General features: G+C 37.0%; 1 protein-coding gene across 1 annotated transcript in view; it reads right to left on the bottom strand.

Annotated features, from left to right (window-relative positions):
* Positions 1–430: 430 nt before the first annotated feature.
* Positions 431–25,834, bottom strand: part of LOC123564025 (bone morphogenetic protein receptor type-1B-like) — a 42,468-nt gene continuing 17,064 nt past the window's right edge. The window contains exons 6-11 of the mRNA XM_053526042.1: positions 24,009–24,201; positions 21,562–21,753; positions 20,266–20,371; positions 15,984–16,159; positions 8,121–8,251; positions 431–1,189 (exon numbers count right to left, since the gene is read on the bottom strand). Of these exons, the coding sequence (XP_053382017.1) occupies positions 1,034–1,189; positions 8,121–8,251; positions 15,984–16,159; positions 20,266–20,371; positions 21,562–21,753; positions 24,009–24,201 (954 nt within the window). The 3' untranslated portion in view covers positions 431–1,033. The remainder of the gene's footprint in view (positions 1,190–8,120; positions 8,252–15,983; positions 16,160–20,265; positions 20,372–21,561; positions 21,754–24,008; positions 24,202–25,834) is intronic.

The following is a 25,834-nucleotide window of genomic DNA, read 5'->3' as shown; positions in this document are numbered from 1 at the left end:
CTGACCTAGATTTCATAGAGACAAACATTCTGACAGAGCTTATAGAAAACGAGTTTTAACAAGATCTTTCTATAATTTAACGAATGATTTCAGACATAATGACTTTTATCAAATTGTCACGGAGAACATATGCCCCGTCTGGGGATCGAACTCATGACCCCGTGATCCATAGATCTGCACTCTCCCTATTGAACTAAGTGGCTGACCTAGTAACCTAATTTCTGGCCCCGGTAACCCTGTTTTACATTTATCTCACAATTCAAAGAGACAAACATTCTATGTCAAAAATTCGACGATGCATGAGCAAAATGGACACAGGGTGATCACAATAGCTCACTTTGAGCTCAAGTGAGCTAAAAATGATGTGCATATCATGATATATGTAAAATGCCTCTCATTTTTAAGATTGACAAAAAAAAGTTTCCAAAATAAAAGTTTAAATTTTTTTTATCACAACAAACATTGAAAACAAGGCTAAAAATACCACTTTATAAAACTTAATTCAACCCAAAGACAATTAGCAAAATTTCTTTGTGTTCATAAAGATGAAATAAAATGTTAACAAATGTAATAAAAAGTTGATTTTGATACACGTAAATGCTATATTTGCGATATAATTAAAACAGCATACTCGATATTGCTTTATATAAAGTAAAACCTGTTTCAATCAATCTATTAAGTTTATAATATGCCTAGATAAGGTTTATAATATGCCTTCTTAATTCAAATTTCAGCTTTAATAGTTTCACTATTAGCACATTAAGACTCAAGACCTGCAAAAATGAACCTGTATTAAAAGGTACTTGTTGAGGAAACAATCAATAACATTGTCCATGCTTGCTCGCTCTCTCTTCACCAGATATTTGGAGATTGTGACACATCACTTCTAAGCACCATGTTCTATCTGCAGTCTATGTATTTAGATAATTTTAGCATATTGCTACAGTCAAGTCTGTACAGACCAATAAGTTTTGCAATTCTGCCATTTTATCTCGACATTGCATGTTTGAATCATTTAAGCATTCTGATGCTGTCACGGTTGTATGGACTGAAGTTTTGCAATTTTTTCTGTGGCTTCGAGAATTTCTTCCAATTTTGAAAGAGTTTTCTTCACACGTAACGCTGTAAGTCTTGCTGCTGGGTTTGCACTCCAACACTCGGCCATCACCTTCATCATCACCTTCATGTACTGTAGCAAACAAATAATAACACATTAATAAAGTAAAGAATTACTAAACAGTTATTTTAAACTTCATTTTAATGCCCTTTGTATCAACTATTTTCATGACTTACATCAATGCTGCTTGTTGACTGAATTGTTGACTGCCTGTTGACTGAATTACTGACTTCAGATCAGGATCCAAGGTTAACAAGTGACCGAGTATTGCAGTGGCAATACAAAAGTCCTCTACCGGTGGAAAACTTTGTTGGTGTTCTTTTCTTGTGGATGCTGGCAATAGCGTTTGGATTAAAAATGCTTCAAGGCATTTAGGAGCTAAGAAACACAAATTATTTTTACTTAAATTTCAATAGTGACCTTGACCTACAAGCATAGATCTTGTAAGAGACACATTGTCTAATCACGGGGAACATTTGTGGGCAGTACTAAGATATTCCATCGATGCACATAAAAGTTTTATCGCAATTCAATTGTGACTTTGACCTTTGGTCTAAAACCATGGGTCATGTGCGCTACACATAGTCTAATCATGATTGGGAACATCTCTGTGTAGTAATAAAAAATCCTTCAATGCATATAAAAGTAATGTTGTGGAAACAAATTTTTATTTGACCTTGAACAGTGACCTTGACCTTTAACTGACAAGCATAGATCATCTGTTGACACATTGTCTCACCATGGGGAAATTCTTGCATGTAGCACTAAGATCCATCAATGCATATAAAAGTTATGGAGCAGAAAATTTTTTTACTTGACCTTCAATAGTGACCTTTACCTATAACCTATAAGCATAATTCATGTAAAAGCATAATCTAAATACTGCCTTCTATTCATAGACCAAGTTTTATGAACCTAGCTTGAATACTTTTTGAGTAATTGCAGGATCCAGATTTGCGGATGGACAGACAGACAGACAGACAGACAGACATACCAATGGATTGAGGGCATTCCTACAGTCCCCTCCGGTGTTCCACCAGTAGGGGACTAATAACTATTGTAAAACAAGACCAGTCCTGATTGCAAATGTGCCATTGGTCAATTTCAAAATTTTACCATGAGAGAATCAGTCAGATGCTGGAGATTTTAGACTGGTTTTCAAATAACTTGTCAATCTAGTAAATATTCATGATGCTATACATATAGACATATCTAGCTCCCAACAGGGCACTTTGATACCATTAAGAAAGAGGTACAATTACTTCACTAATGTCAAATACAAATTGTCTGTATCAATGTATAATGGTAATGAATTTTCACAACACATTTGTGATTTTTCTTTTTGTTTCTAATGATTTTTTTTGCGTGGGAATTGACTGGAAGGTAGAAAATTTAATTCAATATATCAAAGAGATAGAAAATATTCAGAATTTTCCCAAGGTATTTTTCGAGAAAAGAAGGATTGACATGAGATATACACGTGCCGTCTGCCTGGGTGAATCAAATATAAGAAGATATTACTATTTCTTAGGAGACCAATTATGGCTACTATATGGTAACATTAACATTTATAACATTTTCCACTAAGATACAAATATCTGTCTGGACCCAAAATTTGCACAGAAATAATTTTTCTTACAAAATAAATGTAGTGATATCGGTTATCACTATGTCTATATATTAACAGGTTCCTATTATCTTGGTCAATGGATTCATGTTACAACAAATTTCTGGAATATTCACACAGTAATATTGGTATATGCTACCCTACTGTTTAGCCAGTTATAAAAGCACAAGTTTCCAAATTATTTCACAGATATTTTTTTCTACCAGCAAACACTAAACTCCTAATTGTGCTAATTTCATTCAATAAATATTACCATGAACACCTTATATCATTACCTATATTATCATGTGTAAAGACACTCTTAAACAAACATTTAATAGAACTATGCCATTTTGAAAATGCAAAAGGTAGTAAAATATGAAACAAGAGCTGTCACAGGAGACAGCGCGCTCGACTATTTCGATGCTGGATAGTGAAACTAGGCACATCTGAGGAGACTGGAACTGTCACTGGAGTGTTAAATGACTCCAATGGTGGATGAAGATATTGGACAATAGCTTAAGTCTGTGTCAAAAATATAAAGTAATAAGAGATAAAGATAAAGTGTATCAAAACACTAAGTATAATTCTAAGTAAAAAGGGGGCATAATTCATAAAATATTGGTGCAAGACTTATGCACCTTGTGTCATATGATGTGGGTGATGATGTGGAACAACTACTTCCAAGTTTGAATCAAATCCATTTAATAATAACTGAGATATGGTGAAAATGCATCAAAATTAACTCTAAATTCTAAGTAAAATAGGACATAATTCATAAAAAAATGGTGCCAGAGTTATGCACCTTGTGTCATATGATGTGGGTGATTAGGTGGAACAACTATTTTAAGTTTGAATCAAATCCATTCAGTTATAGCTGAGATAGATTGAAAGTGCATCAAAACTTTAACCTGAAATTCTAATTAAAAAGGGGGAATAATTCATGAAATTTTTAGGCCAGAGTTATGCATCTTGTGTCATATGATGTGGGAGATGATGTTTAAGAATTATTTTATGTTTTAATCAAATCCATTTGGTAATAACAGAGTTGGAGTGAAAGTGCATCAAAACTTTAACCTGAAATTCTAAGTAAAAAGGGGGAATAATTCATGAAATATTTGTGCCAGGGTTATGCACCTTGTGTCATATGATATGGGTGATGATGATGAAGAATTATTTTAAGTTTGAATCAAATCCATTCGGTAATAACAGAGATGGAGTGAAAGTGCATCAAAACTTTAACCTGAAAATCTAAGTGTAAAGGGGGGATAATTAAAAAAATATTGGTGCCAGAGTTATGGCCCTTATGTCAGATGATGTGGGTGATGATAAGGAATAAGTATTTTAAGTTTGAATCAAATCCATCAAGTTAATACAGAGATATGATGAAACAAGAGGGTCATGATGACCCTGGATCGCTCACCAGAGTAATATGAGCTACATGTTTCAAATGTCAAACTGATGATTTTTAGAATTTTTTTGGAAGATTTTCTGATGTACAATCAAGTAACCCCTGGGGCGGGGCCAAGTTTACCCCGGGGGTCATGAATGGAACAAAGTCTGTAGAAGTCTACTAGGCAATGTAACATATCCAATATCTAAGATCTAGGCCTTCTGGTTTATTTTTAGCAAATTTATGAAGATTTCCCTATATACAATCAAGTAACCCCTGGGGCTGGGTAAATTTGACCCTGGGGGGTCCAGATTTGATTTTTTTTTGTAGAAGTCTACTAGGCAATGCTACACGTGAAATATCTAAGATCTAGGCCTTCTGGTTTATTTTTAGAAAATTTTTGAAGATTTTCCTATGTAAAATCAAGTGACCCCATGGGGCAGAGTCAATTTGACCCCGAGGGTCATGATTTGAAATTTTTTTGTAGAAGTCTACTAGGCAATGCTACACGTCAAATATCTTAAGATCTAGGCCTTTTGGTTTATTTTTAGAAAATTTTTGAAGATTTTCCTATGTAAAATCAAGTGACCCCTGGGAGAGGGTCAATTTTGACCCCGGGGGTCATGATTTGAACAGATTTTGTAGAGGTCCACTAGGCAATGCTACACGTGAAATATCTAAGCTGTAGGTCTTCTGGTTTATTTTTAGAAAATTTTTGAAGATTTTCCTATATAAAATCAAGTGACCCCTGGGCCGGGGGTCATGATTTGAACAGATTTTGTAGAGGTCCATTAGGCAATGCTACATGTCAAATATCTAAGCTGTAGGCCTTCTGGTTTATTTTTAGAAAAATTTGAAGATTTGGGCGGGGTCAATTTGATCACGGAGGTCATGATTTGAACAAATTTTGTAGAAGTCTACTAGGCAATGCTACACGTTAAATATCTAAGACCTAGGCCTTCTGGTTTATTTTTAGAAAATTTTTGAAGATTTTCCTATGTAAAATCAAGTGACCTCTGGGGCGGGGTCAATTTTGACCCTGGGGGTCATGATTTGAACAAATTTTGTAGAGGTCCACTAGGCAATGCTATACGTGAAATATCTAAGCTCTAGGCCTTCTGTTTATTTTTAGAAAATTTTTGAAGATTTTCCTATGTAAAATCAAGTGACCCCTGGGGCGGGGTCAATTCTGACCCCGGGGTCATGATTTGAACAACTTTAGTAGAGGTCCTCTAGGCAATGCTACATGTCAAATATCTAAGCTCTAGGGCTTCTGGTTTTTGAGAAGAAGATTTTTTTAAGATTTTCCTATGTCAAATCAAGTGACCCCTAGGGCGGGGTCAATTTTGACCCCGTGTTCATGATTTGAACAAACTTGGTAGAGGTCCACTTGGCAATGCTTCACACCAAATATCTAAGCTCTAGGGCTTCTGGTTTTTGAGAAGAAGATTTTTAAAGTTTTTCCTTTCTGTTGCCATGGCAACCAGAGTTCTGCATGGAATTCAATTCTTTGAATAATTTTTAAGGACGACCACCCAAGGAACATCCCTGTGAAGTTTCATCAAAATTGGCCTGTTGGTTTAGGAAGAGATGTTGTTTAAAGGAAAGTGTGGACGGACGGACGACGGATGGCCGGACGGTGAGCGATCACAATAGCTCACCCTGAGCACTTTGTGCTCTGGTGAGCTAAAAATAGAAAGTGTTAAAAATTTTTAACCAAGGTGGGGACACGGAAAGACGGCGATGCCAGGTCGAGTAGGATAGCTCTCCTTATACTTCGTATAGTCGAGATAAAAAGTGTTGTTATACATTGTATTTGTTAAAATCCATTTATCATATTAAGACAAATGACCTTTTATAATAACATAACCTGTAGAACACAGATGACAGAATTTTCAGGATTTTCATATTAATCCTTTGAAATTGTGCAATGGTACAGTTCAATTTTTTATTCTAATTACAGAAATCTTTGTTTCAGATAACAAAATCTTCTTTGCATGCCAAAATAATAACCTCCAATCAATCTTCTGAACAGAAGATAAAACTTTTGAACAATAAATAGGAAAAACTGCTGCAACTATAAAAGCTACAAAACATAACATGTATATGAATGAAAAACAAGAGGACCATGATGGTCCTGAATCGCTCACCTCTTCCCACATGACCCAGTTTTTCTATTATTTGACATAGTGACCTAGTTTTTGAGCTCATGTGACCCAGTTTTGAACTTGACCTAGATATTATCAAGATAAAAGTTCTGACCAATTTTCATGAAGATCCATTGAAAAATATGGTCTCTAGAGAGGTCAAAAGATTTTTCTAATTTTAGACCTACTGACCTAGTTTTTGACCGCAGCTGACTTGACCTAGATATCATCAAGATGAACATTCAGACCAACTTTCATACAGATCCCATGAAAAATATGGCCTTTAGAGAGGTAACAAGGTTTTTTTATTATTTGACCTACTGACCTAGTTTTTTAAGGCACTTGACCCAGTTTCAAAATTGACCTAGATATCATCAAGGTGAACATTCTGACCAATTTTCATGAAGATCCATTCAACGGTATGGCCTCTAGAGAGGTCACAAGGTTTTTCTATTTCAAGACTTACTGACCTAGTTTTTGATCGCAGTCGACCCAGTTTCAAACCTGACCTATATATCATCAAGATAAATATTCAGACCAACTTTCATACAGATCCCATGAAAAATATGGCCTCTAGAGAGGTCACAACGTTTTTCATTATTTGACCTACTGACCTACTTTTTGATGGCACATGACCCACTTTCGAACTTGACCTAGATATCATCAAGATGAACATTCTGACCAATTTTTATGGAGATCCATTCACATGTATAGCCTCTAGAGAGGTCACAAGGTTTTTCTATTTTTAGACCTACTGACCTAGTTTTTGACCACACATGACCCTGTTTCGAACTTGACCTAGATATCACCAAGATGAACATTCAGACCAACTTTCATACAGATCCCATGAAAAAAATGGCCTTTAGAGAGGTCACAAGGTTTTTCTATTATTTGACCTACTGACCTAGTTTTTGATGGCACGTGACCCACTTTCGAACTTGACCTAGATATCATCAAGATGAACATTCAGACCAACTTTCATACAGATCACATGAAAAATATGGCCTCTAGAGAGGTCACAAGGTTTTTCTATTATTTGACCTACTGACCTAGTTTTTGAAGGCACGTGACCCACTTTCGAGCTTGACCTAGATATCATCAAGGTGAACATTCTGACCAATTTTCATGAAGATCTCATGAAATATATGGCCTCTAGAGAGGTCACAAGGTTTTTCTATTTTTAGACCTACTGACCTAGTTTTTGAAGGCACATGACCCAGTTTCAAACTTGATTTAGATATCATCAAGATGAACATTCAGACCAACTTTCATACATATCCCATGAAAAATATGGCCTTTAGAGAGGTCACAAGGTTTTTCTATTATTTGACCTACTGACCTAGTTTTTGACGGCACGTGACCCACTTCCGAACTTGACCTAGATATCATCAAAATGAACATTCTGATCAATTTTCATCAAGATCTTTTGAAATATATGGCCTCTAGAGAGGTCACAAGGTTTTTCTATTTTTAGACCTACTGATCTAGTTTTTGAAGGCACGTGACCCAGTTTCGAACTTGACCTAGATATCATCAAAATGAACATTCTGACCAATTTTCATGAAGATCTTGTGAAATATATGGCCTCTAGAGAGGTCACAAGGTTTTTCTATTTTTAGACCTACTGACCTAGTTTTTGAAGGCACATGACCCAGTTTCGAACTTGATCTAGATATCATCAAGATGAACATTCTGACCAACTTTCATAAAGATCCCACAAAAAATGTGACCTCTAGAGTGGTCACAAGCAAAAGTTTACGGACGGACGACGGACGCTGCGTGATCACAAAAGCTCACCTTGTCACTATGTGACAGGTGAGCTAAAAACAACAACAACATGTGCTTGTATATACTCACATCATCTCTGAGCCACCTGTTTGGTATCATCGGTCGTGCTCTGTCCATACACACTACTTTCTTCATCTCCTCAAAGCTTGGGTCTGATGGCACCAAATCTTGATATGGTATCGCTTGCTCGTCTACAGCCCCTAAATGGCAAACAAAATTATATTTTCAACAATAAGTTATACCAATATACAAAATCTATAGTAATCAAAATTACAAAATGGATGACATTGTAGAAAATCTGAAATAGATAAATAACTAGTTTTTGGTTCTGTTCATACCAAAAGGACTTATGGCTCCGTATAGCTCTTATTGAACGAGGGTAAAGGTGAGCAGAAGCAATGAGTTCATCAAGTTTGAGAATCATAGGTAGGGGTCAAAGCTGAAGTTATTGAGCTATAAATTGAAAATAGACAGGCAGATGACCAGCATGATCACATTACACTTCCATCTCGACAGACTGCATGACAGTGACCTTGACCTTTGAATAAGAAACCTCAAATTAAGATAGATCCTTAGTGTATGCTCTTTTTGTACTAAAGATTACTGTTATCTAAATCTTTGTCCCACTGACCTTGAAATCATCTGGCAGAGCTCCAGGTAAGATGCATATTAGCGTAAATTACGCTTTGAAATAATGCATATACGCATGTCTGATAATTTTTAAGTGTATAAAAACGCACGCTATGACTTTTTACTAGCGTATACAAAATCTGAATCGTCTAGATGCTTTACGTAACAGAGAACAGTCAGCATTAATTCTCCACATTTAACGTACACACGAATTGAATGGCACTCTATAACTCTAGGTTAAACTATATTATACACTCAATGCATGCGTAAATCAAATAATTGGGAATTGAATTAATATCGATGGTACGGTAGTGTATTTTAAAGCGGTGTCGATTTAAAATATCAACTTCCGGTGCGGAGTAAACACGTCTCTTTCTAAGAATGTAAAAAGTGAACAAACACTCAACGCATTCTTTAAACCAACAAAAATGATTCCCAAAACATAGTTAAAGGTATATTGAATATTCTATTGGGTAGGGTAGCGAGTGTGAAGTCAAAGCAGGCCAAGGGAGGAAAAAGAAGCAAAAACTTAAATTCTGAATTGAAACTGGACTGCAAACAAATTCATGGGTGTTACACCCAATAAATATGTTATAAAACTGATTTCTGTTGTTTTTTTTTTCACATTTACAAATTTCAGATTTTACCATTTTACTCATTCACAAAAATTATGATGAGTAAATACTCATAGGCCAAAAAAATTATCTGGAGCCCTGATTCTGGGGTCATTCACTGCCCATTAGTAATAGCCTAAGTCAAGGGATTTTAGAAATAGTTTTTGTACAATCACTTAATCTCTGACCCCTTAACCCAAGGATGAATAGTGGTCGTCCACCGCCCATGGGCAATGTGCCTGCCAACTGTGAGAACTGCATGTTAAAGCATTCTCTAGACATCCAACGGAGATTTTTTTTTGTATTAACATTTACCATGACCATGACCTTTGACCAATGACTTTTAAAATCAATAGTGGTCATCCACTGCCCATGACCAGTGTTCACGTCAAGTAAGATGATCATAGGTCAAAGCATTCTTAAGTTATTGAGCGGAGACAAAATCACTAACAGACAGACAGACTAGGAGATGTCCTGCACCATTACGTATGTCTCTTCAGATTTATAATTATCAACATGATAAAAGTCAAAAACGATATACAAGAGGACCATGATGGTCCTGAATCGCTCACCTCTTCCCACATGACCCAGTTTTGAGTATGACGTCATTTTTTTCTATTATTTGACATAGTGACCTAGTTTTTGAGCTCATGTGACCCAGTTTTGAACTTACCTAGATATTATCAAGATAAAAATTCTGACCAATTTTCATGAAGATCCATTGAAAAATATGGTCTCTAGAGAGGTCACAAGGTTTTTCTATTATTTGACCTATTGACCTAGTTTTCGAAGGTACGTGACCCTGTTTTGAACTTTATTTAGATATCATCAAGGAGAACATTCTCACTAATTTTCATGTAGATCTCATGAAAAATATGGCCTCTAGAGAGGTCACAAGGTTTTTCTATTTTTATAACTACTGGCCTAGTTTTTGACCGCATGTGACCCAGTTTTGAAACTGACCTAGATTTCATCAAGGTGAACATTCAGATCAATTTTCATGAAGATCCATTGAAAAATATGGCCTCTAGAGAGGTCACAAGTTTTTTATTATTGACCTCTGACCTAGTTTTTTATGGCACGTACCCAGTTTCAAACTTGATCTAGTATCATCAAGGTGAACATTCTGACCAATTTTATGGAGATCCTTCAAAAGTATGCCTCTAGAGAGGTCACAAGGTTTTTCTATTTTAGATCTATTGACCTAGTTTTTGACCGCACATAACCCTGTTTCGAACTTGACCTAGATATCATCAAGATGAACACTCAGCCCAATTTTCATACAGATCCCATGAAAAAATGGCCTTTAAGGGGTTCACAAGGTTTTTCTATTATTTGACCTACTGACCTAGTTTTTGATGGAACGTGGACCCACCTTTCAAACTTGACCTAGATATCATCAAGATAAACATTCAGACCAAACTTTCATACAGATCCCATGAAAAATATGGCCTCTAGAAGGTCACAAGGTTTTTCTATTATTTGACCTACTGACCTAGTTTTTTGATGGCACGTGACCCATTTTCGAACTTTACCTGATATCATCAAGGTGAACACTCTGACAAATTTTTCATGAAGATCTCTGAAACATATGGCCTCTAGAGAGTTCACAAGGTTTTTCTATTTTAGACCTACTGACCTAGTTTTTTGAACCGCACGGACCCAGTTTTGAAACTGACCTAGATATCATCAAGATGAACATTCAGCCCAATTTTCCCATACAGATCCCATGAAAAATATGGCCTTTAGAGAGGTCACAAGGTTTTCTATTTTTTGACCTACTGACCTAGTTCTTAAAGGCACGTCACCCAGTTTCGAATATGACCTAGATATCATCAAGGTAACATTCTGACCAATTTTCATGAAGATCTTGTGAAATATATGGCCTCTAGAGAGGTCACAAGGTTTTTCTATTTTTTAGACCTACTGACCTAGTTTTTGACCGCAACGTGACCCAGTTTCAAACTTGACCTAGAAACATCAAGATGAACTTTCTGACCAATTTTCATGAAGATCTTGTGTAAAAATGGCCTCTAGAGAGGTCACAAGGTTTTTCTATTTTTAGACCTACTGACCTATTTTTTTGAGGGCACGTGACCCAGTTTCGAACCTGACATAGTATCATCAAGATGAACATTCGGGACCAACTTTCATAAGATCCCATAAAAAATGTGACCTCTAGAGTGGTCACAAGCAAAAGTTTACGGACGCACGGACGCACTGACGCACGGACGGACGACGGACGACGGACACCGCGCGATCACAAAAGCTCACCTTGTCACTTTGTGACAGGTGAGCTAAAAAGAACAAGAGGACCATGATGGTCCTGAATCGCTCACCTCTTCCCACATGACCCAGTTTTGAGTATGACATCGTTTTTCTATTATTTGACATAGTGACCTAGTTTTTGAGCTCAGTGAACCCAGTTTTGAACCTGACCTAGATATTTTCAAGATAAAATTCTGACCAATTTTCATGAAGATCCATTGAAAATATGGTCTCTAGAGAGGTCACAAGGTTTTCTATTATTTGACCTATTGACCTAGTTTTTCGAAGGTACTGACCCTGTTTTGAACTTTACCTAGATATCATCAAGTGAACATTCTCACTAATTTTCATGAAATCTCATGAAAAAAAATGGCCTCTAGAGAGTCACAAGGTTTTTCTATTTTTATACCTACTGGCCGTTTTTGACCGCACGTGACCCCATTTCGGAAAATGACCTAGATATCATCAAGATAAACATTCAGACCAACTTTCATACAGATCCATGAAAATATGGCCTTTAGAGAGGTCACAGTTTTCCTATAATTTGACCTACTAACCTAGTTTTTGATAGCACGTGACCCACGTTACCTACTGACCTAGTTTTTTGATCGCACGTGACCCAGTTTCGAAAATGACCTAGATATTCATCAAGGTGAACATTCAGATCAATTTTCATGAGATCCATTGAAAAATATGCTCTAGAGAGGTCAAAATTTTTCTAATTTTAGACCTACTGACCTAGTTTTGACCACAGTTGACCAGTTTCAAAATTGACCTAGATATCATCAAGATGAACATTCAGACCAATTTTCATACAGATCCCATGAAAAAGTATGGCCTCTAGAGAGGTCACAAGGTTTTTTTATTATTTGACCTACGACCTAGTTTTTTAAGGCATGTGACCCAGTTTTAAACTTGACCTAGATATCATCAAGGTGAACATTCTGACCAATTTTCATGAAGATCCATTCAACGGTATGGCCTCTAGAGAGGTCACAAGGTTTTTCTATTTCAAGACCTACTGACTAGTTTTGATCGCAGTTGACCCAGTTTCAAATTGACCTATTATCATCAAGATGAACATTCAGACACTATTCATACAGATTCCATGAAAAATATGGCCTCTAGAGAGGTCACGTTTTTCATTATTTGACCTACTGACCTAGTTTTCGATGGCACGTGCCCCACTTTCGAACTTGACCTAGATATCATCAAGATGAACATTCTGACCAATTTTTATGAAGATCCATTCACAAGTATGGCCTCTAGAGAGGTCACAAGGTTTTTCTATTTTTAGACCTACTGACCTAGTTTTTGACCGCACATGACCCTGTTTCGAACTTGACCTAGATATCATCAAGATGAACATTCAGACCAATTTTCATACAGATCCCATGAAAAATATGGCCTCTAGAGAGGTCACAAGGTTTTCCTATTATTTGACCTACTGACCTAGTTTTTGATGGCATGTGACCCACTTTCGAACTTGACCTAGATATCATCAAGATGAACATTCAGAATAACTTTCATACAGATCCCATGAAAAATATGGCCTCTAGAGAGGTCACAAGGTTTTTCTATTATTTGACCTACTGACCTAGTTTTTTTTTAGACATGTGACCCACTTTCGAACTTGACCTAGATATCATCAAGGTGAACATTCTGACCAATTTTCATGAAGATCTCATGAAATATATGGCCTCTAGAGAGGTCGCAAGGTTTTTCTATTTTTAGACCTACTGACCTGGTTTTTGACCGCACGTGACCCAGTTTCAATCCTGACCTAGATATCATCAAGATGAACATTCAGACCAACTTTCATACAGATCCCATGAAAAATATGGCCTCTAGAGAGGTCACAAGGTTTTTCTATTATTTGACCTACTGACCTAGTTTTTGATGGCACGTAACCCAGTTTCGAACTTGACCTAGATATCATCAAGGAAAACGTTCTGACCAATTTTCATGAAGATCTTGTGAAATATATGGCCTCTAGAGAGGTCACAAGGTTTTTCTATTTTTAGACCTACTGACCTAGTTTTTGATGGCACTTGACCCAGTTTCGAACTTGACCTAGATATCATCAAGGTGAACATTCTGACCAATTTTCATGAAGATCTCATGAAATATATGGCCTCTAGAGGGTCACAAGTTTTTCTATTTTAGACCTACTGACCTAGTTTTTGACGGCACGTGACCCAGTTTCGAACTTGACCTAAATATCATCAAGGTGAACATTCTTACCAACTTTCATAAACATCCACGAAAAATGTGACCTCTAGAGTGGTCACAAGCAAAGTTTACGGACGGACCCGGGCGGGCTAACGCACGGACGGACGGACGACGGACGACGGACGCTGCGTGATCACAAAAGCTCACCTTGTCACTATGTGACAGGTGAGCTAAAAACAGATACATTCACGTATCTATACAAACCACCTGGCACTTCACTGGCTTTCAATGCAGATATGAAGACAAAATCATTATTAACACACACACATGTAAGTTCACTAATTGATTTTTACTATCAGGCATAAAAAGATTATACAAACTATTCCAATTATAGGCTTTTAAACATGCAACCTTCATGAGAAAGTGTTCGGAGCAAACACCATCTCAGGGGAAGTTACTCCACATAACATTCTCAGCTACTTTGCAGATTTTTGTCCAGCTTTTACAGTAGTGTTGAATTTAAAGGTTGCCAAGAGACCTTCTTCTGACTAAAAAAGTATGTGAAAAGGTTCTCTGGAAGCACTGCACGCAATCAAGCAACATAATAGCAGACTTGCCTTGATCAAGTCTGTTCATGAGAGGTAATGACATGTGCAACACCTTTCATACACCCTAGCAACGGCTTTAGCGGGAATCTATCATAGTAACAAGAGGACCATGATGGTCCTGAATCGCTCACCTCTTCCCACATGACCCAGTTTTGAGTATGACATCGTTTTTTCTATTATTTGTCATAGTGACCTAGTTCTTGAGCTCATGTGACCCAGTTTTGAACTTGACCTAGATATTATCAAGATAAAAATTCTGACCAATTTTCATGAAGATCCATTGAAAAATATGGTCTCTAGAGGTCACAAGGTTTTTCTATTATTTGACCTATTGACCTAGTTTTCGAAGGTACGTGACCCTGTTTTGAACTTTACCTAGATATCATCAAGGTGAACATTCTCACTAATTTTCATGAAGATCTCATGAAAAATATGGCCTCTAGAGAGGTCACAAGGTTTTTCTATTTTTATACCTACTGGCCTAGTTTTTGAGCGCACGTGACTCAGTTTCGTTTTTGACCTAGACATCATCAAGGTGAACATTCAGATCAATTTTCATGAAGATCCATTGAAAAATATGGCCTCTAGAGAGGTCACAACGTTTTTTCATTATTTGACCTACTGACCTACTTTTTGATGGCACGTGACCCACTTTCGAACTTGACCTAGATATCATCAAGATGAACATTCTGACCAATTTTATGGAGATCCATTCACAAGTATGGCCTCTAGAGAGGTCACAAGGTTTTTCTATTATTTGACCTACTGACCTAGTTTTTGATGGCACGTGACCCAGTTTCGAACTAGAACTAGATATCATCAAGATGAACATTCAGACCAACTTTCATACAGATCCCATGAAAAATATGGCCTCTAGAGAGGTCACAAGGTTTTTCTATTATTTGACCTACTGACCTAGTTTTTGATGGCACGTGACCCATTTTCGAACTTGACCTAGATATTATCAAGGTGAACATTCTGACCAATTTCCATGAAGATCTCATGAAATATATGGCCTCTAGAGAGGTCACAAGGTTGTTCTATTTTTAGACCTACTGACCTAGTTTTTGACCGCACGTGACCCAGTTTCGAACCTGTCCTAGATATCATCAAGATGAATATTCAGACCAACTTTCATACAGATCCCATGAAAAATATGGCCTTTAGAGAGGTCACAAGGTTTTTCTATTATTTGACCTACTGACCTAGTTTTGAAGCCATGTGACCCAGTTTCGAACTTGAACTAGATATCATCAAGGTGAACGTTCTGACCAATTTTCATGAAGATCTTGTGAAATATATGGCCTCTAGAGAGGTCACAAGGTTTTTCTATTTTTAGACCTACTGACCTAGTTTTTGATGGCACGTGACCCAGTTTCGAATCTGACCTAGATATCATCAAGATGAACATTCTGACCAACTTTCATAAAGATCCCACAAAAAATGTGACCTCTAGAGTGGTCACAAGCAAAAGTTTACGGACGGACGCACGGACAGACGGACGGACGCTGCATGATCACAAAAGCTCACCTTGTCACTATGTGACAGGTGAGCTAAAAATGAATGTACTCCATGAACCCAAAGAACCAGAAAATATAACAAAGGTAACACTAATTAATTCAACACATTTGTCTTCTTACCCCCTATTTCTGTTCTTTTTGCAATCTCCCACAAACACAGACCAAATGAATACATATCCCCTTGCTTGTATGCATCAAATGAGAATCTATTTATAGATTCTTCTAACACCTCTGGAGGCATGTAGCGTTTTGTTCCCTGTCGTGTGTTTGGTGCTACATCTACTTCACTTGTTTCACTGGAATTGGAACACAAAACAAAATACTGTAAAATCATTAACTTTTCGTGGGCACGAGTTTTTATCGTTTTGGACCAGAATGATTATTTCATTAGGATATACATTTGTTGATTTTGAATTCTGGACGCAAAATGAAAGGGTATTTTTCTGTCTCGTGGATTTAGATTTTGTGGATTGACTAAAACACAAAATGTGTGAAAATTTATACCCCAATGAAAATTTATGATTTTACAGAAATACGGTAGAGCTGTAACACCATCAAAATCTACAGGCAAAAAAAAAAACAAACCTTAACTACTACAAATAAATAAACCATGGTGAGCAACAAAAAAAATTTGAAGGCATGGACCAAACAGCAAATGAGACAAGAGCTGCCATTAAGACAGCGCGCTCGACTTTTCTCAGTGCTTGACTCTGAATTAGAGCTTTGCCAGTAAAAAAAAATCAAGTTAAAAAGGGGCATAACTCTGTCAAAATTCAAATCAGAGTTATGGGAATTGTGTCTCCTGTTGTAGACTTTGATAGTAAATAACTATTTTGAGTTTCAAGTCAAAAGCTTTAATAGTAACAGAGATATTTGACTTTATCAAAAATGTTAAGAAAAAATTCCAAGTTAAAAAAGAGGCATTTATGATTATTCTGTCAAAATTCAAATCAGAGTTATGGGAATTGTTTCTCCTGGTTTAGACTTTGATAGTAAATAACTATTTTAAGTTTCAAGTCAATAGCTTTGATAGTAACAGAGATATTTGACTTTATCAAAAACTTTAACCAACGGCGATGCCGATGCCGGGGCGAGTGCAATAGCTCTATTTTTTCTTCGAAAAGTCGAGCTAAAAATCGACAGTAAACTTAATTGCTATCTCAACCTTTAGCAATTGTTGAGTAAGTGTTACAACAGTAAGCAAGGATATCAAGTCAACAAATAACCTTTTAGGGCTAAGCAAAAAAAAAGTAAATATTTGAAAGTTCTGTAAAATCTCACTCCTTTTCTGTCTAGACAATCTAAACTCACTATGAATTTAATAAACAAGAGGACCATGATGGTCCTGAATCGCTCACCTATCCCCACATGACCCAGAGTTGAACTGAGTATGACGTCGTTATTTCTATTATTTGACATAGTGACCTAGTTTTTGAGCACATGTGACCTAGATATCATCAAGATAAAAAATTCTGACCAATTTTCATGAAGATCCATTGAAAAATATGGCCTCTAGAGAGGTCACAAGGTTTTTCTATTATTTGACCTAATGACCTAGTTTTTGAAGGCACGTGACCCACTTTTAAACTTGACCTAGATATCATCAAGGTCAACATTCTCACCAATTTTCATGAAGATCTCGTGAAAAATATGGCCTCTAGAGAGGTCAAAAGGTTTTCTATTTTTCGACCTACTGACCTATTTTTTGACCGCACGTGACCCAGTTACGAACCTGACCTAGATATCATCAAGCTGAACATTCTCACCAATTTCATGAAGATCCATTGAGAAATATGGCCTCTAGAGAGGTCACAAGGTTTTTCTATTTTTAGACCTACTGACCTAGTTTTTGACCCCACCTGACCCAGTTTCAAACTTGACCTAGATATCATCAAGGTGAACATTCTGACCAATATTCATGAAGATCTCATGAAAAATATGGCCTCTAAAGAGGTCACAAGGTTTTTCTATTTTTAGATCTACTGACCTAGTTTTTAACCCCACGTGATCCAGTTTCGAACTTGACTTAGATATCATCAAGGTAAACATTCTGACTAATTTTCATGAAGATCCATTGAAAAATATGGCCTCTAGAGAGGTCACAAGGTTTTTCTATTTTTAGACCTACTGACCTAGTTTTTGACCGCATGTGACCCAGTTTCAAACATTAACTAGATATCATCAAGGTGAACATTCTGACCAATTTTCATGAAGATCCATTGAGAAATATGGCCTCTAGAGAGGTCACAAGGTTTTTCTATTTTTAGACCTACTGACCTAGTTTTTGACCCCACATGACCCAGTTTCGAATTTGACCTAGATATCATCAAGGTGAACATTCTGACCAATATTCATGAAGATCTCATGAAAAATATGGCCTCTAGAGAGGTCAAAAGGTTTTTCTATTTTTAGATCTACTGACCTAGTTTTTAACCCCACGTGACCCAGTTTCGAACTTGACCTAGATATCATCAAGGTGAACATTCTGACCAATTTTCATGAAGATCCATTGAGAAATATGGCCTCTAGAGAGGTCACAAGGTTTTTCTATTTTTAGACCTACTGACCTAGTTTTTGACCCCACGTGACCCAGTTTTGAACTTGACCTAGATATGATCAAGGTGAACATCCTGACCAATTTTCATGAAGATCCATTGAAAATTATGGCCTCTAGAGAGGTCACAAGGTTTTTCTATTTTTAGACCTAATGACCTAGTTTTTGACCGCACGTGACCCAGTTTCGAACTTGACCTAGATATCATCAAGGTGAACATTCTGACCAATTTTCATGAAGATCAATTGAAAATTATGGCCTCTAGAGAGGTCACAAGGTTTTTCTATTTTTAGACCTACTGACCTAGTTTTTGATGGCACGTGACCCAGTTTCGAACTTGACCTAGAATTTACCAAGATTAACATTCTGACCCATTTTCATAAAGATCCCATGAAAAATGTGACCTCTAGAGATGTCACATGGAAAAGTTTACGGACGCACGGACGCACGGTCGCACGGACGCACGGACGACGGACGACGGACACCGCGCGATCACAAAAGCTCACCTTGTCACTTTGTGACAGGTGAGCTAAAAACATGATACCATGTAAATACACAGCAGTTCTTGAAACAAGCTGCTAATATGTTATCGTATGAGAGTGTCTAACATCTCATGTCAGAATGTTTCTTCAAATGAAAAAATATGATCCACATCATAAACCTAACTTGCAGACATATCTGATATTTCTAAGATCCAAAGCTGATTACATTAAAGTGATATTCCAGAGACCAATGATAAGCAGACACAAGAAAAGATGCAAAATAAATCTTGACGTGTTGATTTTCAATCAGACAGCTGCAGCTGCCTTGATGCACTTTTGTGGTTTTCATCCAAATACATTTTACTAATATAAATGTCATCATATACAGTTTTCTGTATAGTTGAAATAAATAACTTTTCACAGTAAGTTGTTTTGTTTCAGTTTAAGCCAGAAGGAGACACTTTCAGGAATCTTAGTGAAATTAAATCTGTTGATGTTGGAACTGAGGTGCCCCTCCAAGCACGATTCAACGCCTACTTTCCAAAAGCCTTCCTTAAATGACAGAATTCTACACTCATAACACGGTTTTCAACAAACATCAGTAAGGGGCAAGTGATTTAGTCAATGACATTAACAACTTGTGCATGAAGGCCCCTTTTACAGTAATAAATATAGATAATTAAGCCAAAAATACAGTAAAATCTCACAGTACTGTCTACCTATATAAACACCATTTCATGCATCACTTTTCTGGCTTGATGCGAGATATTTTTTACAACGGAAACTTTGTGATTTTTCCTATTCCATGCAAAAAATTAACCATCTACGAGAAATATAAGCCAGAAGTGTGACCTTGAAGCGAGCCAACGGAAACCTGCGCTCTGCACGTCGTCTCGATGTGGTGAACATTTGTGCCAAGTTTCTTTAAAATCCTTCGAGCAGTTCAAGATTTACAGAGCGGACACGAAACAAAGTCTTATGACCTTTGACCACTAAATGTGACCTTGACCCTGAAGCAAGCCATCCGAAACATGCTCTCTGCACCTCATCTCACTGTGGTGAACATTTATGTCAAGTTTCTTCAAAATCCTCCAAGGGGTTCAAGAGTTACAGAGCGGACACGAAATTGCTAATGGACGGACAAACAGACAGACACCGGCGTTGTAACATAATACGTCCTTTCAGGCGTATAATAAAAAGTAATGAGCATATTTGTGCCATCAGAGTGCACACACTATACATTTCAAAAGTAAATCAATCAAATGACTCAGTATATTTGTGGTTTAAACCAACCAAAAGACTTCACATCTCACAATTGAACCAATCAACAAGAAGGATTTGAAAAAGTTATATATGGAAATGTTACCTGACATATTTCACTGCCAGTCCAAGATCAGCTATACAACAACTACCATCTTTCTTCACAAGAATGTTTTTTGTTTTTATATCTCTATGAGCAATTGCTGGTTTTCCTGGAAATGGGAAAACAATTAACAACTGGAAAATAGGGAGAGAACAAGTTACAAAATCTATATACCAGTATAAACTACCTGAACTATTGGTACATGTGCTGATGATTTGTATTAATAAAACATAGCAAACTGATTTGTTTCAATTTTTTTTTTACATCATTTTACATGAAATTACTCCAAATTCTAAGAACATTATTTGTCAACAAAGTGCAGTGGATGATATTTGCCAAACAAGTATAATTTTCTATGGTAGTGGGTTTAAGCCCTGGAAGCACAATAACATTCTTGTTTCAGAAACTTTAAGAGGTTCCATTTGTAAATGATTTATATTTAATATAGATATCCAATGTCCATCAACCATTTGAGCCGCGCCATGAGAAAACCAACATAGTGGCTTTGCGACCAGCATGGATCCAGACCAGCCTGCGCATCCGCGCAGTCTGGTCAGGATCCATGCTGTTCGCTAACAGTTTCTCCAATTCCAATAGGCTTTAAAAGCGAACAGCATGGAGCCTGACCAGACTGCGCGGATGCGCAGGCTGGTCTGGATCCATGCTGGTCGCACACCCACTATGTTGGTTTTCTCATGGCGCGGCTCATTTAAGTATTTTATCTCTACATATTTACTTCAGATGAACAAAATCTTCTTTAAAACATATTTTATTTTACTAATTATGCGAAATAGCTGTGTATGTAGAGATATTTTCATAATTAAATGTAATGCAGTAACAGTTGTTTGTTAAAAAAAACTTCCATTTTTCAGTGATAGTACACATTTATACTGTATTCAGCTATACATGTAATAAGCGTGTACTGTAATTTTGAACCTAATGCACTGTACAGGTAATACACATTAACATGTTCACCTTATGTTTACACAAACTATATATAGTACTTGATCATTTTTTTTTACATCAGTACACCTTTAATATCATCTATATTACTATAAGCATTTTGCAATATAAAGACTATATTGTGAATTGAAACTTGTACTCCAACCTTATAACATCAACCTTGGCCCAGAACAAATGGATCATGGGTTCTGCATGCCATCTTGATAAAATGGACATTCACCCACCAGACACGTGGAACATTCAACTCCAGTTCAAATATCCTTCATAATTTTAGCCAATATGTACCGTACATGAAATCGGGAGAATAAACAATATTTTTTTTTATTATTTCCATACCTCTTGTACCAAATATTTCTGTATGTAAGTGCGACAAGCCGCAGGCAATGGAATGAGCTATTTTTAGCATGTCATGATGATCGAGTGTGTTCTCGCTGAGGTAATCGTACAGTGACCCGTTGTCATGATAGTCTGTGATGAGGAACAGCTGGGTCCACGAGCCTGTCCCCTTTATATCAGCAGCTATAAAACCTGTAATCAATAAGGCTGTAATTAACTCAGTGTTCTCATTTTGGGACAAAATCTTTTTATGAACAAGAGCTCGTCGAACATGAAATGCCCCCTTGATGCATTCAGTAATTGCACAAGGAACAGAAATTATTTGCTCACTGTAAACAAAAGTTCTACTGTCCTTGTTCAATGTGACCTTGACTTTTGACCTACTGACATCAAAATCAACAGGGGTCATCAGCTGGTCATGACCAACCTCCCTATCAAGTTTCATGATCCTAGGCCCAAGCGTTCTCAAGAAATTGTCTCAAGGTATCGTCCGAAAAAAAGGGTTTAACTGTTCTGGGTCAATGAGACCTTGACCTTTGGCCTACTGACCTCAAAATCTATAGGGGTCATCTACTGGTCATGACCAACCTCCCTATCAAGTTTCATGATCCTAGGCCCAAGCGTTCTCAAGAAATTGTCTGCTAACGGTTTAAATGTTCCCAGTCACTGTAACCTTGACCTTTGACCTACTGACCTCAAAATCAATAGGGGTCATCTGCTGGTCGTGATGAACCTCTGTATCATCTTTCATGACCCTTGGCCCAAGTGTTCTCAAGTTATCGTCCAGAAACTGTTTAACTGTTCCTGGCCAATGTGACCTTGAACTCTGACCTAATGACCTCAAAATCAATAGGGGTCTTCTGCTGGTCATGACCAATCTCCGTATCAATTTTCCTGATCCTAGGCCAAAGCATTCTCGAGTTATCGCCCGGAAACCGTTTTACTGTTCCTGGTCACTGTGACCTTGACCTTTGACCTACTGATCTCAAAATCAATAGAGGTCATCTGCTGGCGATGACCAACCTCCCTATCAACTTTCACGATCCTAGGCCCAAGCAATCTTGAGTTATGATTAGGAAATCATTCAACTGTTCCGGGTCACTGTGACCTTGATCTTTGACATACTGACCTCAAAATCAATAGGAGTCATCTCCTGGTGATGACCCACCTTACTATCAACTTTCATGATCCTAGGCTCAAGTGTTCTTGAGTTATCATCCGGAAACGGATTGGTCTACATTCTGACCAACCGACAGACAGACTGACATCTGCAAAACAGTATACCCCTCCTTCTTCGAAGGGGGCCATAAAAATATAGGAAATCTTCAGTGCAATAATAACAAGAGCACTGCCTTGCGGGTGTAGACGCTCATCTGATTTTTTTGTCTCTGTATAATATTTTGTAAGTCCAAAAGGGGCCATAATTCTTGCAAAAAGCAGGATAGAGTTATGTCTCTTGCTGTACAGAGTCAGCTTTTAATGGTGAACAAATATTGCAAGTTTTAAAGCAATAGCTTTGATAGTTTAGGAGAAAAGCTGAACTAAACACAAAACTTAACCAAGAAATCTGATTTTCTAAGTCGAAAAGGGGCCATAATTCTTGCAAGAAGCAATGTCGAGTTATGGTACTTGCTGTGCAAAGTGAGCTTTTAATACAACAACTGCTCCAAGTTTTAAAGCAATAGCTTTGACCATTAAGAAGAAAATTTGACCTAATCACGAAGTCCAAAAGGGGCCATAATTCTTGCAAAAAGCAGGATGAAGTTATGTTTCTCACTGTATAAAGTCAGCTATTGATGGTGAACAAGTGTTGCAAGTTTCAAAGCAAAAGCTTTGATAGTTTAGTAGAAAAGGTGACCTTAACACAAAACTTAACCAGGCAACGCCAACACCTGCCAAGTAATGACAATAACTCACCTTTTAAACATAATAAATACTGGTATTTTAAAGTGAAACTTTCTCTTTGCTGGTAGAAACAAAATAATTCTTCCAGTCTTTGAAGTGACTTGCCGGCTTAGCTAAAGAGTGAAAACGCAGAGCTATGATTTGTGAGTTTGATCCCTGATTTTATCAGGTTCATGTGGAGAAGTTTGTAGGGCTTGTGGGGAACAGGACAGTACTGGTACAAAATCCAGGAACACTGGGTAGGTTAAGTTAACTACCCACTATTACTTAACTGAAATATTGTTGAAATATGGCGCTAAACCTAAACAAACAAACTAATAAAGTCTTTGAGGTATACCTTTGAAGCGTTCAAGTTAATCTTTATATAAACCTGCAAGATTACTACATGTCAGTGTCAGCAGGCATTCGATTCAGTACCCTTTACAACAAATTTGACTCTTGCATATTAATTTCTTTGTACTCTCTAAAAAGAGACAGGTTACTATTCTGAACCATGTAACACAACTTAAAGCTATAAGGATTTCAAAAGGAGCTGCCCATACCTAATATATTATCATGACGTAACAGCACAGTTTGATAAAGTTCTGTCTCTCGGAGCCAACTGGCCTCTTCTGTGGTAAGAAATATTTTCACAGCAACATTCTCTCCTCTCCACTTAGCCTTATACACCTCTCCATATCTTCCTTTACCAATGGTTTTAGTCAGCTGTATCTGTTTGGCTATTGTTCTCTGAACCTAAATAACACAGTCTCATAACTAAAACATACTATAATATCAACATAACTCACAGAAATATGATACGGCTTAAGCCTTATAATAGACATTAGCAGCATTCTCAGGTTAACATTGCAAGAAATTGACAAATAGGTCACATTTCGATGTCTGGTGACGCCATGTTTTTTTGGTATTATTTGAAAGAATTGTGTCTGCTGAACAAGACTTAGTAAATAAGATGGCCATAAATAATACGCAAGAATCATTATAGTCATGTTTTTTGACAGCTAAATGATCAATCTTACACTGTAATATCTGGATTTCTATTGAAGCATCATTGCAGACTATCAAGTAAAACAAGAGCTGTCGGAGGACAGCAACGCTCGACTATTTAACAGCCTTGTCGCTTGAATGAATAAGAAAGTCGAAAAAGGGGCATAATTTAGTAAAAAAGTAAAATAGGGTTATGGAACCTGCATAGTGCTTATCAGCTCATGACAGTGGACAAGTGTATGAAGTTTCAATCCATTCCCATTAGTGGGTACTGAGATACCAGCTTACATATAAGAATTTAACCCAAAAACTCCTAAGTTGAAAAAGGGGCATAATTTTGTAAAATGCAAAGTTGAGTTATTGACCCTTTGCACTGCATGTCATATCATGACAGTGAACTAGTGTGTGAAGTTTCAATCCTTTCCCATTAGTGGATACTGAGATACCAGCTTACATACAAAAACTTAACCAAAAATTTCTATGTTGAAAAAGGGGCATAATTTTGTAAAAAAGCAAAATAAAGTTATGGGACCTGCTTTGTGCATGTCAGATCATGACAGTGAACAAGTGTGTGAAGTTTCAATCCATTCCCATTAGTGAGTACTGAGATACCAGCTTACATACAAAACCTTAACCAAAAAATTCTAAGTCGAAAAAGGGGCATAATTTTGTAAAAAAGCAAAATAGAGTTATGGAACCTGTGCAATGTAAGTCAGTTTATCACAGTAAATAAGTGTGTGAAGTTTCAATCCATTCCCACAAGTGGTTACTGAGATACCAGCTTACATACAAAACCTTAACCAAAAATTTCTAAGTCAAAAAAGGGGCATAATTTTGTAAAAAAGCAAAACAGAGTTATGGAACCTGTGCAATGTAAGTCAGTTTATCACAGTGAATAAGTGTGTGAAGTTTCAATCCATTCCCACAAGTGGTTGCTGAGATACCAGCTTACATACAAAAACTTAACCAAATCGGGACGCGGACGCCGATGCGGACGCGGACGCGGACGCCGACGCATGGGCGAGTCCAATAGCTCTACTATTCTATGAATAGTCGAGCTAAAAATAAAATTCTGTAATATATTTTGTCTTTTAGGCCTCACCAAATTAAGAAGTTGTTCATCGGTTTTGCCGATTGTATATTTTCAGAAACACAAAAAATTTTTTTTGACCTGTGCTCGCCCCATTGAAAAAAATCAAGTCAAAATTTCTTGGTGCGCTACTTTTTACGGACGTAACAGTGAACAAATGCTTATAATTCCAGTCCCATATTGTTCTAAAATGGACTTTAATCACAATAAATACATACAGCGCACACATCGTCTACAATATATCATAATACTTATATTTAGTGGCATTAAAGTTATTTCCCCTTTATGCAG

This window comes from Mercenaria mercenaria, chromosome 2 (assembly GCF_021730395.1).
Source record: "Mercenaria mercenaria strain notata chromosome 2, MADL_Memer_1, whole genome shotgun sequence".
Classification (NCBI taxonomy): domain Eukaryota; kingdom Metazoa; phylum Mollusca; class Bivalvia; order Venerida; family Veneridae; genus Mercenaria; species Mercenaria mercenaria.
Note: the sequence above shows the minus strand (reverse complement) of the source record. Positions and strands in the feature narration are given on the sequence as shown.